Here is a 15,414-nt window from a genome sequence, read left to right on the forward strand (position 1 = left end):
GCTGTAGCACTCCAGAACCCTGCCTCAGGGTAACCCCTGCCTCAGTGTGTGCTGTGTCCGGGCGCGACGTGATCTTATCTCTCATCCAAAGGTGTGAGGGCACGTGCTGGTGTGCCCACCTCCAGCTCCCAGAGCACTCGGGCTCCGTGTGAAGTCAGTCCTCCCTCCTCAGGTCACCTGACATCTCCCCGTCTGTGGCAAGCCAACGGAGGGCACAGTCTTTGCCAAGCCACTCAGAAGCGCAAAACAGAGCCACCGCCACCCACCGCCGCAGGTCCCGCTGCACCGACCCCAGGTGCGCTGCGGACTGGCTGGCATTCGCATGTCCACGGGGCCCTCTCAGCACAGAGGGCAGCTTCTCTCAGTTCAAGAACAAGGAGGAGCAGCTGCTCTGTACATGCCTCTGTGCACTCCCCAGGGCTGGGCGGGCAGCATGGCCACACCTGGCAGACAGTCCTTCCTTCTCCAACATGAGTCCTTCAACAGGTATTTTTGGGGCCACAGAGAGGAGCCCCCTGCCAGACACCCCTCTCAGCCTGGCCGGTGAGGAGCGGTGCAGACTGGGGGCCTCTTCCTCCCAGAGGAAGGCGCTGCCCACTGTGGGTGTGTGCCAGCCTGCCCCCCCAACTCCAGCTGGGACTCCCCCTCCAATCTGCCCCCCCTCAACCTGGTCCCCCCACTCCTGCCTGGCCCCAGGCCGGTCAGAAAAGGCGGGCCCTCCAGAATGCTGTGTTCTCACATGTACTGAGCACCTGCTATGCACCAGGCACTGCTGTGTCTCGCCATCTCTCCAAGGCCCTCCAAGGCCATTCTGTCACCATCCATTAGGCTAAGGGAGATGAGGTGACCTCCACGGCAGAGTTCCCAGCCAGGAAAAGCCAGGACTCCTGGCTCTCTCAGCCGCCGGCTCTCTGTTCCTCCCACGGCACCCTGGACCCCCTGCCGAGGAGAGGCGGGGGAGGAGCTGGAAACTCCTCCAAACCCACCCAGAGCTCAGGACCAGCGGAAAGCTGTCTTCTTCCTGCCCCAAAGAGGTGGCCCCTGCCCGCAGAGAAAGGAGGATAGGGACACCCACGCCTCGGAGAGACTGCGACTGTCTGAGGATGCAGAGCTTAGGGTAACATTTGGATTTAGCTTGAAACTCAGCTTAGAAGAATATTTTCTCCAGTGTAGGTAAGTTTTATAGCATCTAGAAAATATGAGCACAAAAATACACTCAGTATTAAAAGACTATTATTTCATTTTAAGTGCTGATTATTATTATTAAGATTTTCCTTATTTCATAGGGTTTGGCTTTTATTTTTAAGTACTATTTTATTACTATCGCCGCTAGAAGTCCCCCGCGAAGGGGAATTACACAACCTCATGGTGACGTAGTCACCTATTGCTCCGTGCCACACGCTGGCTCTGGCTCCCTGTCCTCCGAGCTGGTGAGGGGTGGGGCCCCGCGCCACACGGAACGCCCCACCGCGCCTGGTGTCCTCGCAGGGCTGCTCCAGCCTGTGTGTCGTTCTGATGTTAGTGTGTGTGCGGGCGACCCGTGGCTTGAACACACCAGGAAACTGGGAACCCTGAGCAAAGGATACCAGGACTGAAGGCCAGCCTCGGCACCTGCCCCGCCACACTCAGCTGTCCAGCTCCCATGATCTTCATGGATCCGGCCGCCAGCCGGGCTCCTTCCCCTGAGATAGCCAGTGGGGCTTCTGTACCTGCACGGGGACCTTGGAAAGATGCCCAGCCACGGAGGAGGCTGCTCCCCAGAAAGACTGAGGGCCCCATTGCCGGTGGTGAGCTGCCCGCTTCCCGGGGGCACGGGCGGGCACTGCACAGGGCTGCCAGCAGAGACTTAACGCCGCTGTGTGATTCCAGCTTCTTCCCTTTAGACACAGCGCCTCCGGGGGTGGCAGCGCTCTGCCCGGAGGGCAGCCAGGTCTGTCCGTGCCCTGCCCGTCCAGGGTTCAGAGGGAGGCCGGAGCCGGAGCTGGGCCCATGGCCAGATGCTGGCACAGCCAAGAGTGAGTGCCTGGGAGGCCGAGAGGAGACCTGGGAGGAAGAGCTTTCGAGGGCGGGCAGTGGGCAGTGTGTGCCGGGTAAGACTGCTCACCACGCGCCAGGCGAGCTGGTTTCCCCACACCACCTTGCAGCTCTCAGACCCCGGTTTCTGGCAGATTAACTCAGTTCTATCTGTACGAACCGCGATTTCCACCCTTTTCATCTCATGGCATGTAAGCTAATTGCTAAAATTCTGCCGACACCAGAAATACATTTTTTTTTGCCAGTCTGACAAACATAATAGTAAAATTTTGATCCATTCACACTGGAGGGCTATTGTGTTGGCTGTTGCCATTTTTTAATTTGACATTCTCAGTCGGGGTGGGGATCGTCTGCCCGAGGGCCCATGAAATCACTGGGTCTGGCCCTGCCAAGGCACTGGGGGTAAGTAATTAAGTGTCTGACCAAACAGAGTAGGCTGATTTTTAAGCTGATATTTGTATGGCCCGGGAATGTTGTTATAGACATTCAAATGGCCCTTGTTAGAGACAAGGACCCCACTTCTGGTCTCAGGGAAAAGAGGCCAGGTACTGCGTGTTTTAAAATTCTTGCAGCAGAAAATCACTGTGGAAAGGGAGCCCTTGTGCACTGCTGGTGGACATGCAGACTGGTGCAGTAGGGAGTTTCCTCAAAAAATGAAAAATGGAACTGCCATTTGACCCAGTGACCACACTGCTAGGAATAAATCCTACGAAGCCTGAAACACCAATCAGAAAGAATGTGTGCAACCTCCATGTCACAGCAGCACAGTTTACAATAGCTAAGATCTGTAAACAGCCCAAGTGCCCATCAGCAGCCGAGTGGATAAAAAGCTGTGGCACATCCACATCATGGGATGTGTTGCAGCAATAAAGAAGAAGGATCTCTTACCCTGTGAGACAGCATGGGGGGACCTGGAGAGCACTACGCTGAGAGAAATAAGTCAATGTGAGGAAGACAAGTATCACATGATCTCACTCATATGTGGAATCTAATTAACAAAATACAATAGAACCAGAGACACAGAAGCACAAAACAGACTGGAATCTCAGAGGGAAGGGGGCGGTTGGTGGGGGGAGAGGGAGGACAAGCGGGAAGAGATAAACCAAACAGCTGACTTGGATGTGTGCGTGGTCCACGGACAGACAATAGGGGTAAAGGCCTGGGAGGGGGTGGGAGTGGGAGGAGGAGGTTAATGGAGGGAGAGGGACATCTGTAATACTTTCAATAATAAAGATAAACATTTAGAATTGTGCACTTTCTTTTTTTCGCATTCTTTCTTTAAATGCACCTTCGCCGTTGGAAGGATTACAGATGTCCCCTTGGTTTGTTTGCTTGTTTTTTCCCACCGACCCTGGCACCTGCCCCTCCAGGGCCTTCCCCACTCCCTGTCTGAGTCCTTGGCTGTGCAGACATGCATGTAAGTTAATAAAGATACATTTAAAGAAGATAGCGTCAGATTCCCCAGGTTAAGGGTTCAGTCCTAGAAGACTGTCCTGCCCCCCCATCCAATGCCAATCACAAGTCCAGGCTGTCACCTGTGCTTCTGACCAACGGCCCCCTGGGATCGATGCATTTGCTGGAGTGGCTCAGGGCGTCAGGGAACACGTCACTCCCTAGACCGGAGGTTATTATGAAGGACGTACCTCAGGAGCAGCGCGACGGGGTGTGTGTAGGGTAAGGGGTGGGGGAGGGGCCACAGACCCGCCTGACCCTGAGCCTGCCACTCTCCCAAACTCCACCACCCAACCCGGGCGCCCCCACAAGCTCCTCCGCTGGCTGTTCACGGGCTCTGTTAGGCCGGGGACAGGGTTCCCAGCTCTCACCACAGGCTGGCTCCCCTGGCAACCAGCCCATCCTCAGGTGCTTCCAGGGTCCCCTCATTAACAAGACCGAGGACACCTGCTCACTCTGCTCAGGTGGGGATGTGAGGCTTTTGGGAGCTCCGCATCAGGAACCAGACGAAACCCTAATACAGCGCACGTTTCCTCTGTAAATCGCAAAAGCTCCTCAGGCAGCTGGAGGAGAGGCCCAGGTGGGAACTGACTCAGGGGCTGGAACCCCGGCCGCAGACAGGAGAAGGTGGTGGTGGGGGGGGGGGGTGGAGAGGGGGAGTAGGTTCTGGCAGGAGCGGGAGCTGGCTTAAGGGCTGTGGGCGCCTGGCCAGGCAGAGGTGAGGCTTGGCGGGAATGGTCAGGTGTCAGGAGACAGGCCTGGCCTGGAGATGGCAGATCTCTCCACTAGATGGCACTCACAGCCTAACTTCCCCTCACAATTTTATTCTGATGAAAAAGTGCAGTATTTTTATACTGCTGAAGAGCACAAACAGGACTCTGCCCTAGCATTCGCCTGGCTGATTTATGCACACGCACACAGGCCTGTGCAGAGGGGAAGAGGGTGGAGACGCAGCCCTGGAGCCTGGTGCCGAACTGCTGTGCTGCGTACAAAGGGCTGCTCTCCGTCCCACAGCCGCATCCTGGCCTCCTGGGCAGGTGGTTAGGACGCTAAGGCCTGTGCCAGGGGCCTGAGGTGGAGGGCAGCTTTAGAAGCCAGACGGCCTGGGTACAAGCCCAGAACCTGCCACTGCCTGGCTCTGGGCCTTTCCAACCTCCAGCGCCTTCTTCGTGAAGTGCCGCTGCCTTGGATGGGTGTACTGTGGGAGGCAAGGTAAAGGCCCACAGAGAGGCCGTCCTAATTCCCGGGACCCAGGACCGTTACCTTATGGTGCCCCCCCTCCCCCCGCCCCCCCATTCCCCGCCAGTTGGAAATCCATGCAAATAGCTCTGACCCAGCGAAGAGCGCATCGCGGTGACTCTCCGTGTCTGGTCCTGGGGCGCGTGCTCAGTGCCTTTCTGACTCTATGGCCGGGGGTGTTGACTTCCACCTTTTCCTTCTCCGGTCTCAGGGCCCTCGCCCAGCCCCTCCTTTCCTGTGCCCAGCTCCCCGCCCTGAGATGGCAGGTGTCAACTTTGACCAAATAATTGAATTGATACCCCTCCCCTGGGCACTGACCTACAGGCACTCAAACCACATTCCCTCTCCCCTCCGGACTTTCCCAGAATCCAGACCCTCACAAAGAGTTCTCTGCCCAGAAAAAGCCGCCTACCCCTTAAAAAACCTCTGACTCCCTGCCTTTGTGGGCTGGTGCCATTTGGGGCTCAGCCCACCTGGTATCCAGATGATCTGACCAATTCATAATCCCTCCCCACATTGGCCTCATGCATCCTCCTTAGGCGACCTTCACAGCAGGGCCCTGCCCACCTCACTGCCCTCCTTTCTTCTCTGTCTTCTCTCCTCTCTTCTCTGTCTTCTCTTCACTCATGGTCTACAGTCAGCCGAGCCTCAGCACCCTCCGCCCTCCCTCCCCCGGGCTGGGATTGCTCTGCTGCCCCCTTCTCTGGCACTGGCACTGGGAGAGATGCCTGTGGAACTGGCTGCTGGGCCTCCACGCAGGGCCTCCAGCGGGAGGCTCTCCCTGCCCTTCAGCCCCAGCCGGGGCCTCCGGCGCCCCAGGATGGACAGAGCAGAGGCGAACGCTGCTGCCCGGCTTGCATTGGCTCCCGGCTCCCAGCGGCAGCTTGTGCTGGCTGGCCTGAGCCTCAGGAAGATGCTGGGCCACCTGAGCCTGGGAAGGCCCACGCCATGTTGGTCACCGTGCCGATGGCTGGGTGCCCAGGCTGCCCTGAGACCCAGGGCGGCCTGGCACAGTCAGGTCACAGCCACCACTTCCCAGAGGAACGTCCCCCCCGGACACACTGTGGGACTCCAGACCTCAGGCACACGTTCCCCTCCACAGGGGCGGCCTCCTCAAGCCTGCTGCCCTCCCCGAAGGCCTTCTCTGTCCCCAGGGAGCCAGTCCCTGCGGAGCAGGCCAGCTGTGCCAGCATCAGTCCCCAGGGAGCAGCTCGCAGCATGGCTGTATACCTGCCTCCTCGCTCCCTGGGCGGGGAGACATCTCTGAGACCTGCTCCGCACCGTCAGAGCTGCGGGAACTGAGTCCTGGTGCCCAGCAGCAGCCGGCTCGCAGCAACCCTGACTCCTCCCTTCTGCACGCCTTGCGGGCGGTGTGTTAGGGGCAGATAGAATGTGGGACCAGCTGTAATTGTAAGAAATATTGACCATGCTGTTAAAGGGACTGTTTTGTTCTGATTGGAGAAGGCATATCTAACCTGCTGGGAGTTGCACGTGGGATCTGGGAGCCCACCTGGAAACGCAGCCCATCCTCCCCATCCGTCTTGGAAAGACGAGCAACCTTGTGGCAGAAACCAGAGGTGCCAGCCCTTGGCAAACCCCCAGCCCCTGGCCAACCCCCAGCCACATTGCCTGTAAACTGTAACCATCACACCCATTTTTCATGCCCCTTCTGATCCTTTGCCTACTCTTCCCGTGATCTCTGTCCTGGACCCCACGTGAGCACTGGCTTATAGAGGGACGGAGAGCAGATGTTTGTGGATGACCTGCTCTTTCCCGTGCTGCCGGCAGGATTGACATTAATGCTCACAGGTGATTCAACCTGTCTCTGCTGAACTGGCTCAAGTATGACGGTAGTCCGGACCTCTAGTTGTCCGGCTTCAGTGCCTCCTATTCAGGGCTCAGACGCGGCTCCGGCTCTGCTCCCAGGCCAGAGGGGTGTCGGGCAGGACGCCACACGCTGCCTGCACCACCCGTCCCTCTGAGCAGATCGGCTCAGGCACCCACGGGCTCAGTAACAGTAACATTTTAAAACAGGGAGCTTCAAAGAGTGGTTTTGTGACTCTACTGCAATAGCAATCCTCTGGTTAATCATTCCTTCACAGTGACGGGGAGCACAAGACATTTTCGGGGGGCTAGCAATCTGAATCTGCGCCACTAACCTGCCTTCCACTGCACACTCTTGTAGCCGATAATTACCTCCACCTGTGAAAGAATGTAGGCGATAGCAGCCTGCTCTGTACCGAGTTAATCAGTGTCCTGAATGCACATTCCTGTTAGTTAGCCTGTAGTCCAGTCACTGCCATTCCTTAATTATCTGGTCTTGCAAGACTGGTTTACCTAAATACTCCCATTTACAGAGGCCGTAAACCATGAACCATATACAACCCCCAGAGGAAGTTATTAGCACTGGCGCCAGGCCAGGCCTTTAGGTGTGGTCTCACGGCCCCCATCTCAACACACGGGGCTTTTTGCAAAGCCTGAAAAAGGTCCGGAAGTCCCATCCATATTTTGGGATAAAGAAACCAAAGGGTATAAAGAAAGCCTCCTCCTTATTGGCTTGCTCAGGATTTGGAACCAGGCTCCCCTGAGTCATGGTGCTGGTGCATCTGGAAATGAAGGGTTCTCCCTGTGTCTCCGAGTGCTCCTGTGTGTTTGCTTTCGCCTGTGAATTCCATAACAGCCCCACCGTGGTTCCCTTTGGAACTCATGCTGCAGCTTTGCTGACGCTCTGACTGCTGCGGCTGCCCGTGTGCAGGTCACCTGCACCGGGGGTTTGGACCTTCACCCTAGGACGCCCCAGGGATGGGTTTCTTCCCTGTGTTTACCGTGAATTAAAAAACCCATCAAAAGCTAATCACCCCATGATTGATCGGATTTTCTGATTTCCCCCAAATTCACCACATCCTCTAGATTTGACCAAATTTCCAAGCTGTGAAAAGAGATGGTGCTGGAGTTTCATGAAGGAGCTCCGCCTCCCCAGGCTCAGGCATGGCAACACCCCCACGGGGCCCCCGGGGCCCACCTACCTGGGCTGATCTCAAAGAGGTGCTTCCCCACGTCCTCAGGGCCAGGAAGACGCTGGGCCACCTGCGTCCCTTGCAGAGAAATGTGTCCCTAAAGGAGAGAGACAAACACAGACACAGCGGCATGAGAGGACTGGGAAAGGTCTGCAGGGGTATGGGGGGGTGTAAAGGAGAGACAGGCCCTCCGAGAAAAAGAAGCTTCCTGATGTGTAGTGCTTGCCAATCCTGTGCTCTAAGTGCCCACCCCACGAGACAGATTCCAGGACACAGCTGAGCACGGTGCTGTGATGAGCTGCACACCACCACACAGATACAGTAACCTCCAGAGCACAGGTAAATGAAGTAAAACAACCAGAGTGCTGGAAGCCAGTTCCAGCATGTCATAATTGCAAGAGTTTCATCAAAAGGTTGATGTAATTTGGGGACTCAAGAAGGGCTGAGTCACATATGTTATTGCCTATTGGAATGGCTAAAGGCATTTTCCCCAAATCCGAATAGTATGATTGTTTGCTGCCAGACAGCTCAGGGCATCTTAATTTACACATTATTGCCTCCTACTGGCCAAATACCTGAACAGCTGTAGGCTATCCCCCTGATAATGGCTTCTGTACAAAACCCTGGCCTTTAAAGTGTATATCTCCACCTTGTTTTAGGACAATTTGTGTTAATAAAAAGCAAGGGGTCCTGAGACAAAGAGAACTTAGCTCCGTTAGCTAAAGCTCCTTTGACCCCCAATGTCTTTTAAAATTATCTTTCATCTCTGGACGCTTATTTAATATACCCAAAGCCCCTTCATCAGATTCCAGAGCCTTCTATAATAGATGCCAGATCAGGACCCACTGGCGTTAAATGTTGCCCAACATCCAGCATTACCAGAGAGTGATACATTTTGAGTATTTAAACCTATTTGTTGTTGCTTTTTTTTTTTAATTTTTATTGTTTTTCAGAGATAGAGGAAGGGAGAGGGAGATAAAGACCAATGTGTGAGTGAAACATCAATTGACTGCCTCTTGCATGCCCCCCCTAGGGACTGAGCCTAAACCTGGGCATGCGCCCTGACTGGTAATTGAACCTGCAACCTTTCAGTGCATGGAATGATGCACAACCAACTGAGCAACACTGGCCAGGGCTGGACCTTTATTTTTAATATGATTTATTTAATTATAAGCTGTAGGATTTAATTTCTAATAAGGGAAGTGTTTAACAACTGGCTGGCAAGCATACCACTGATATACCATCCTGGGTTTCTCCTTCTCAGGTCTGGGCAAAGTAAGAGAGTTTGCACTTAGAGAAAGTAGCCAAAGGAAGTGGCCTTCCCCAGGAGCCTACTCAGCACCCACCTCCTCATGTAGAAAAGGATCCGCATTGTGAGGTGGTGGTGAGAACTGGGCGATTGGGTATTTGCCCACAGGCCTTGGAGAGCTGGGTCTGAGCTTCTGTGCACCTGGACTCTCCCAGGTCTTAAGGACAAGGACGGCCCACCTTAAGCCCCTCGGACAGTGCCTCTACCAGAAGGATGTGGGGTTTCTGTGAGGAGCACAAAGTGAGTGTTAGCACTTTGGGGGGGCCAGGTGGCCCCCTTACTGCAGTGCTTGGCAAGAGGCAGGGCACACGGTGCATAGCACCTAACAGATGGGCACCTGGGCACCAGGAGGGAGTGTGCAGACTCAGGCAAACTGCAGCTTCCAAAGGTGAGGCCCTTTCCTATCCCTTGTGTCTGACCGAGCTTGGGCACATGTGCTCTATTTTGCTCCTTACTCAGGCTGCACGTGTCCTGAGAGGCTGCAGTTACCTAATGAGTTTCCAGTTCCACACCAATGCAGCCCGTTGGTGTAAGCGACTAATGGATGAAGGGTGTGTGATTCTGTCTGCATTCAGCGGGAATCCACTCCCAGGCCTGCTGCTGTCTGACCATAGCTCCCGGCTCCCACCTTCGTGTCCACGCCAGCCTGAGGGGTCCGTGGGAGGCAGGTGGAGCCACAACCTCCAGAATCTCATTTGCTCAGAGAGAACAGCCCCGGGGAAATGGGTAAGGCTGCCCAGCAGAGGGCCTGTAGGAGACAGCATATTTTTTACATTAGGGCCCAGTTAGCAGTTTTACTAAAAATCCATCATTTCTATGGCGTATTAAGTGCAAACTCCAGAAACACTATAGGCAGGGGGAGCAGCTCCTGGCTAGCCTTGCTCCCCTCATTTGACTAAACCCAGCAGTGGAGAACCCAGGCTGCTTTCCCTCGGGGGTGGTGAAGAGATTTGAAAACTAGAAAGCCCCCATGGTCAGATTCTGTGTTTATTAGTCAGCTATTGCTATATTGTAAATTACCCCACAACTTAGAACTTGAAATAACAATAAACATTTATTCTCCTATAGGATTCCTGTAGGTCAGAAATTTTGGAATGGCTTAGCTGAGTAGGTTTAGCACAGGATCTTTTATGAAGTGACAGTCAAGATGTTGGGCGGGGCTGCAGACACCTGACAGCTTCAGAGAGGCCAGAGGATATGTTTCCAGAAGGCTCCTTCAATGTGGGAATAGATGAAAAAAAAAAACAACCCTCAAATCAAATGTACATTATGCAAATAAAAAATACAGTGGATGGGATGAACAGATTTGACATTGCAGATGAAAAGATTAAAGAACTTGACTAAATAGTCATAGAAACTACTCAAAATAAAACACACTGGGAAAATAGAATTTAAAAAATGAATGGAACATCAGTGAGAGGACAGACAACTTCGAGCAGTCTAATATATGTGTAATTGGGATGCCTGAAAAGGACGAGGGGACTGAAAACTATCTGAATAAATAATGGCTGAAACTTCTTCAAATTTATGAACAGTATAAATCCACAGATATAAGAAGTCCACTGAGCCCCAAGTACAAGAAACAGGAAGAAAAGTTCATGAAATTAAAGGGCTGAAACTCGATTATGAAAGTAGCTAGAGGAAAATTGTACAATATGTACAGAGAAAAAGGTAAGGATGGCAGCAGATTTCCTAAAAGAAGCAATGCGAACCATATCATTAAAGTATTGAAAGAAAAATCTGTCAACCTAGTATTCTGAATCCAGTGAAAATATTCCTCAAGAATGAGGGCTAAGTAAAGACCTTTAAGATATTAAAAAGCTTAAATAACGAGGTACCAATAGACTCACATGAGAAGACTTGTTAAAGACAATAAGGCAGAAGAAAAGTAATATTCTCTGGAAATAAAGATTTACCAAAAAGAATGGAAATTACTGGAATGGTAAGTATATGAATAAATATATAAATTTTTCTTATTATTTAAAAAATCTCTTTAAAATGTAACTGCCTGATTAAATAAAAATAAGTAATAGTGCCCTACCCAGTTTGGCTCAGTGGATGGAGCATGGGCCTGAGGACCAAAGGGTACCGGGTTCAATTTCAGTCAAGGGCACATTCCTTGGTTGCAGGCTCCTCTCTGGCCCAGGCCACGGTAGGGACCCATGCAGGAGGCAACCATTTGATGTATTTCTCTCACACTGATGTTTCTCTCTGTTTTTTCCTCTCTCTTGCAATCTACCTAAAAATCAATGAAAAAATATTCTCGGGTGAAGATTAATAACAACAAAAAAATAGTATATTGTTAGGTTTATCACATATGTAAAAGCAACATGTATATCAATAATAGCACAAAGAGCCGGGAACGGTTTGGCTCAATGGATAGAGCGTCGGCTTGGGGACTGAAGGGTCCCGGGTTCGATTCCGGTCAAGGGCATGTACCTTGGTTGCGGGCATATCCCCGGTAGGGGGTGTGCAAGAGGCAGCTGATCAATGACTCTCTCTCATCGATGTTTCTAACTCTCTATCTCTCTCCCTTCCTCTTTGTATAAAATCAATAAAATATATATATTTTTAAAAATAATAGCACCAAGAATTGGAGGGAATAAATGTAAGTGTACTGTTTTAAGTTTATTTTATGATACATAAGATGATATATAATTTGAAGATAGTCCATGAAAAGTTAAAATTGTTTACTAAAACCCTAAAGCAACCACTAATATAATAAAATAAAATGTTAAAGCTAAGCCAGCAAATAAGATAAAATGCAATTAAAATTTTTAATATTGATAAAAATGGAGACAGAAAAAGCAGTGAAAAGGGGACTAGGCCAAATAGGAAACAAATAGCAGGATGATGATATATTTAAACTTAATCATATCAATAATCACATCAAATGAAAATAACCTAAATACCCCTGATTGGAAGGCAGAGATTGCTACATGGACAAATAAAAGTAAAGTGTCTATATAAATAACAGACAAAAGAGATTTCAGGACAAAGAATATTACCAGTTATTTCACAAAAGGGTATTAAAATGACACAATAATCTTAAAAGTTTATGCACCAAGCCCTGACCGGTTTGGCTCAGTGGATAGAGCTCAAGGGTCCCAGGTTCAGTTCTGGTCAAGGGCATGTACCTTGGTTGCGGGCTCCATCCCCAGTATGGGGTGTGCGGGAGGCAGCTGATAGATATTTCTCTCTTACTGATGTTTCTAACTTCCTCTCCTTCTCTCTTTCCCTCTTTAAAAAATCAATTAAAAAAAATATATATAAAAAGTTTATGCACCAAAATACATAAAGCAAGAACTGACAAAACTTTAAGAAGAAATAGGAAATAAACAATCATGGTAAAAAATTTCAATATGTCTTTATCAATAATTGACAGAACAAGTAGACAAAAAATTAGTAAGGATATAGATGACCTGGAAAAACACTATCAACCAACTTGACCTCCTCACTGCCTCATTTATTCTTTTCAAACAGACATATAGCTTTTACTAAGATGGGCATAAACAAGTCTCAATAAATGAAAGAAAATTCAAATACAACATATCAATATATTCTTGGACCACAATAGAATTTTAAGTTAAAAGTCAATAACAGAAAGATTTCTGGGAAATTCTCCAATAATTGAAAACCAATTAATGCACTTCTAAATAATTCATAGGTCAAAAAAAAAAATTAAAAAGAAAGACTAAAAAGTACCCTGAACTGGATAAAAATGCAACCATAACATACAAAAATTTGTGAAATGCCTTTAAAGGAGTACTTAGGGGGTAAACTATAACACAAAATACTGATGTTAATAAAGAAGAGAGGCCTCAAATCAATAACCTCAGGTTTCACTTTGAGAAATGACAGAAAGAAGAACAAATAAAACTGAAAATAAAAGAAAGAAAAAAATAAAGATTTGAGTAGCTATAAATAAAATGAAAAATATACATATATAAAAGCCTACGCGAATGGCTGACTGGCCGACCGACCGACCGACTATCCAGTAGCTATGAATAGTGCACTGACAACCAGGGGGCAGATGCTCAACACTGGCTGGCCTGTGTGGATCAGGCTGAAACCAGCAGTCTGACATCCCCCGAAGGGGTCCTGGACTGAGAGAGGGCACAAGTGAGGCTGAGGGACCCCACCTGGTGCACAAACACAAATCTGTGCACCAGGCCTCTAGTATAAAAATAATAGACAAAACTAATGAAACTAAAAGCTGGTTCTTTGAAGAAATCAATGCAATTAATAAGGGTTTAGCAAGACTAATTGGAAAAAAAAGAGAGAAGATAAATTACCAACACCAGGAACGAGAGAGGTGACAGATTCTCCAGATCATACAAAGCTAATAAAGTAATGTTAAGAAGAACAATATGCTAGTAAATTTGAAAACTTAGATGAAATTGACCAAAAAATACACAAACTACTGAAACTCACTGAAGAAGAAATAGCTAAATAGCCTTGTATCTGGTAAAGAGATAGATTTAGTAGACAAAAAACTTTCCAGAAAGAAACTCCAGGCTCCAATGGCTCCAATGGCGAACTCCACCAAACATTTAAGGAAGAAACAATACCAACACTACACAAACTCTTCTTGGAAATTTAAAGAGGGCATCCTTTGCAATGCATGTTATGAGGCTGGTATTACACGGATATAAAAACAGCAAAAGATCTTACAAGTAAAGGACTCTACAGACCAATATCCTTCAGGAACATACATGCAACAATTCTTGTTGAAATTTTAGCAAATAAAATTCAACAAAATATAAAAAGGAAAATACTTAATTACCAACTAAGTTTTATCTCAATTGTACAATGTTAATTTAACATTCCAAAACCAATCAATGTAATCCATCATGTTAATAAACTGAAAAAGATAAAAGTTAAGATCATCTCAAAATATGTAGAAAAAGCATTAGACAAAGCTTCAACATCCATTCCTGATAAAAATTCTTAACAAACTAGGGTTAGAAGAGGGCTTCAACCTGATAAAGGGTATATACACTGAGTGGCCAGATTATTATGATCTCTGAACCCATAATAATCTGGCCACTCAGTGTATATCCTATATAATAAAAGGCTAATATGCAAATTGTCCCCTTGACCAGGAGTTTGACCAGCAGGCAGACCAGCCAACTGCCCATGTCCCCTCCCCCTGGCCAGGCTGGTTGGACCCCCCCCCCCCCCATGCACAAATTTATGCACTGGGCCTGCATAAATGTGTATATATATATATTTCATATATATAATATATATATATATTTCATATATATATATATATATATATATATATATATATATATATATATACACACACACACACACACACACACACACGCACACACACACATGTATATATGTATATATGTAAAATACTGAGTGGCCAGATTATTATACATTCAGAGATCATAATAATCTGGCCACTCAGTGTATATATATTTTACAAAGCTAACATCTTGCTAAAAGCTTTTTCCTAAGACTAGGATCAAGACAATGATGTTTATTAGCACAACTTCTATTTGACATTGTCTTAGAGTCCTAGCTGCTGTAATAAGGCAAGAAAAAGAACAATAAATTGTCCAGATTGAAAAGGATTAAGCAAAACTGTTGTTATAGCCAACATAATCATGTTGTCTGTGTAAAAAATTTGGCAAAATTCTACCAAATAAAAAAAAAGCTTCTAGAAGTAAAAAATGAGTTTGTAGGCTATAAGATAAATGCACAAAACTAAAACATATCTTTATATACTAGCAATGAACAATTGGAACTAGAAAATCAAAACCATTTTTAATTGCAGCAAAATATAAAATACTTAGGGATAAATATAACAAAAGATGTTCTGAAAATCTATCTATATATAAAAGCCTAAGCAACTGTACCTAATGACTAGTGGGTAACTATGATACACACTAACCATCAGGGGGAAGATGCTCAATGCAGGAGATGCCCCCTGGTGGTTACTGTGCTCCCACAGCCAACCTCCCCCAGCCGGCCAACCCCCATGGTCTGCCCCCACCCCCACCTCTCCCATTCCCCACAGGCCAGCCCCAATCGGCTCTGATCGGCACTGGGCCTCTAGTTATAAATCATTGCTGGGAGAAATGAAAGGCATTATGGAGAGATGTATCCTGTTCGTTGGTCAGAAGACTTACTACTGTTAAGATGTCAATTCTTTTCAAATTGGTCTATAGATTTAATGCAATCCCAATCAAAATCCCAGTAGGTTTTGAAGAACTTGACCAACTGTTCTAAAATTCATGTAGAAATAAATGTAAAGGACCTACAGTAGTCAGACAACTTTGAAACAGAGTGAGAGAGTTGGAGAACTAATGCTGCTATATAGATGTCAAGATTTATGGTAAAGCC

At 48.3% G+C, this 15,414-nt stretch overlaps 1 protein-coding gene across 6 annotated transcripts in view; it reads right to left on the reverse strand.

Moving 5' to 3' along the window:
- ARHGAP22 (Rho GTPase activating protein 22) overlaps positions 1-15,414 on the reverse strand; it is a gene marked incomplete at its 5' end in the record, with an annotated part of 135,444 nt that overhangs the window by 71,017 nt on the left and 49,013 nt on the right. For all 6 annotated transcript variants that reach the window (XM_084904169.1, XM_084904167.1, XM_084904165.1 and 3 more), the window contains one exon: positions 7,752-7,839. In XM_084904169.1, coding sequence (XP_084760295.1) covers positions 7,752-7,839 — 88 coding nt within the window. The remainder of the gene's footprint in view (positions 1-7,751; positions 7,840-15,414) is intronic.

This window comes from Pipistrellus hanaki (genome assembly GCF_964339955.1).
Source record: "Pipistrellus hanaki genome assembly, chromosome: 14".
Classification (NCBI taxonomy): Eukaryota; Metazoa; Chordata; class Mammalia; order Chiroptera; family Vespertilionidae; genus Pipistrellus; species Pipistrellus hanaki.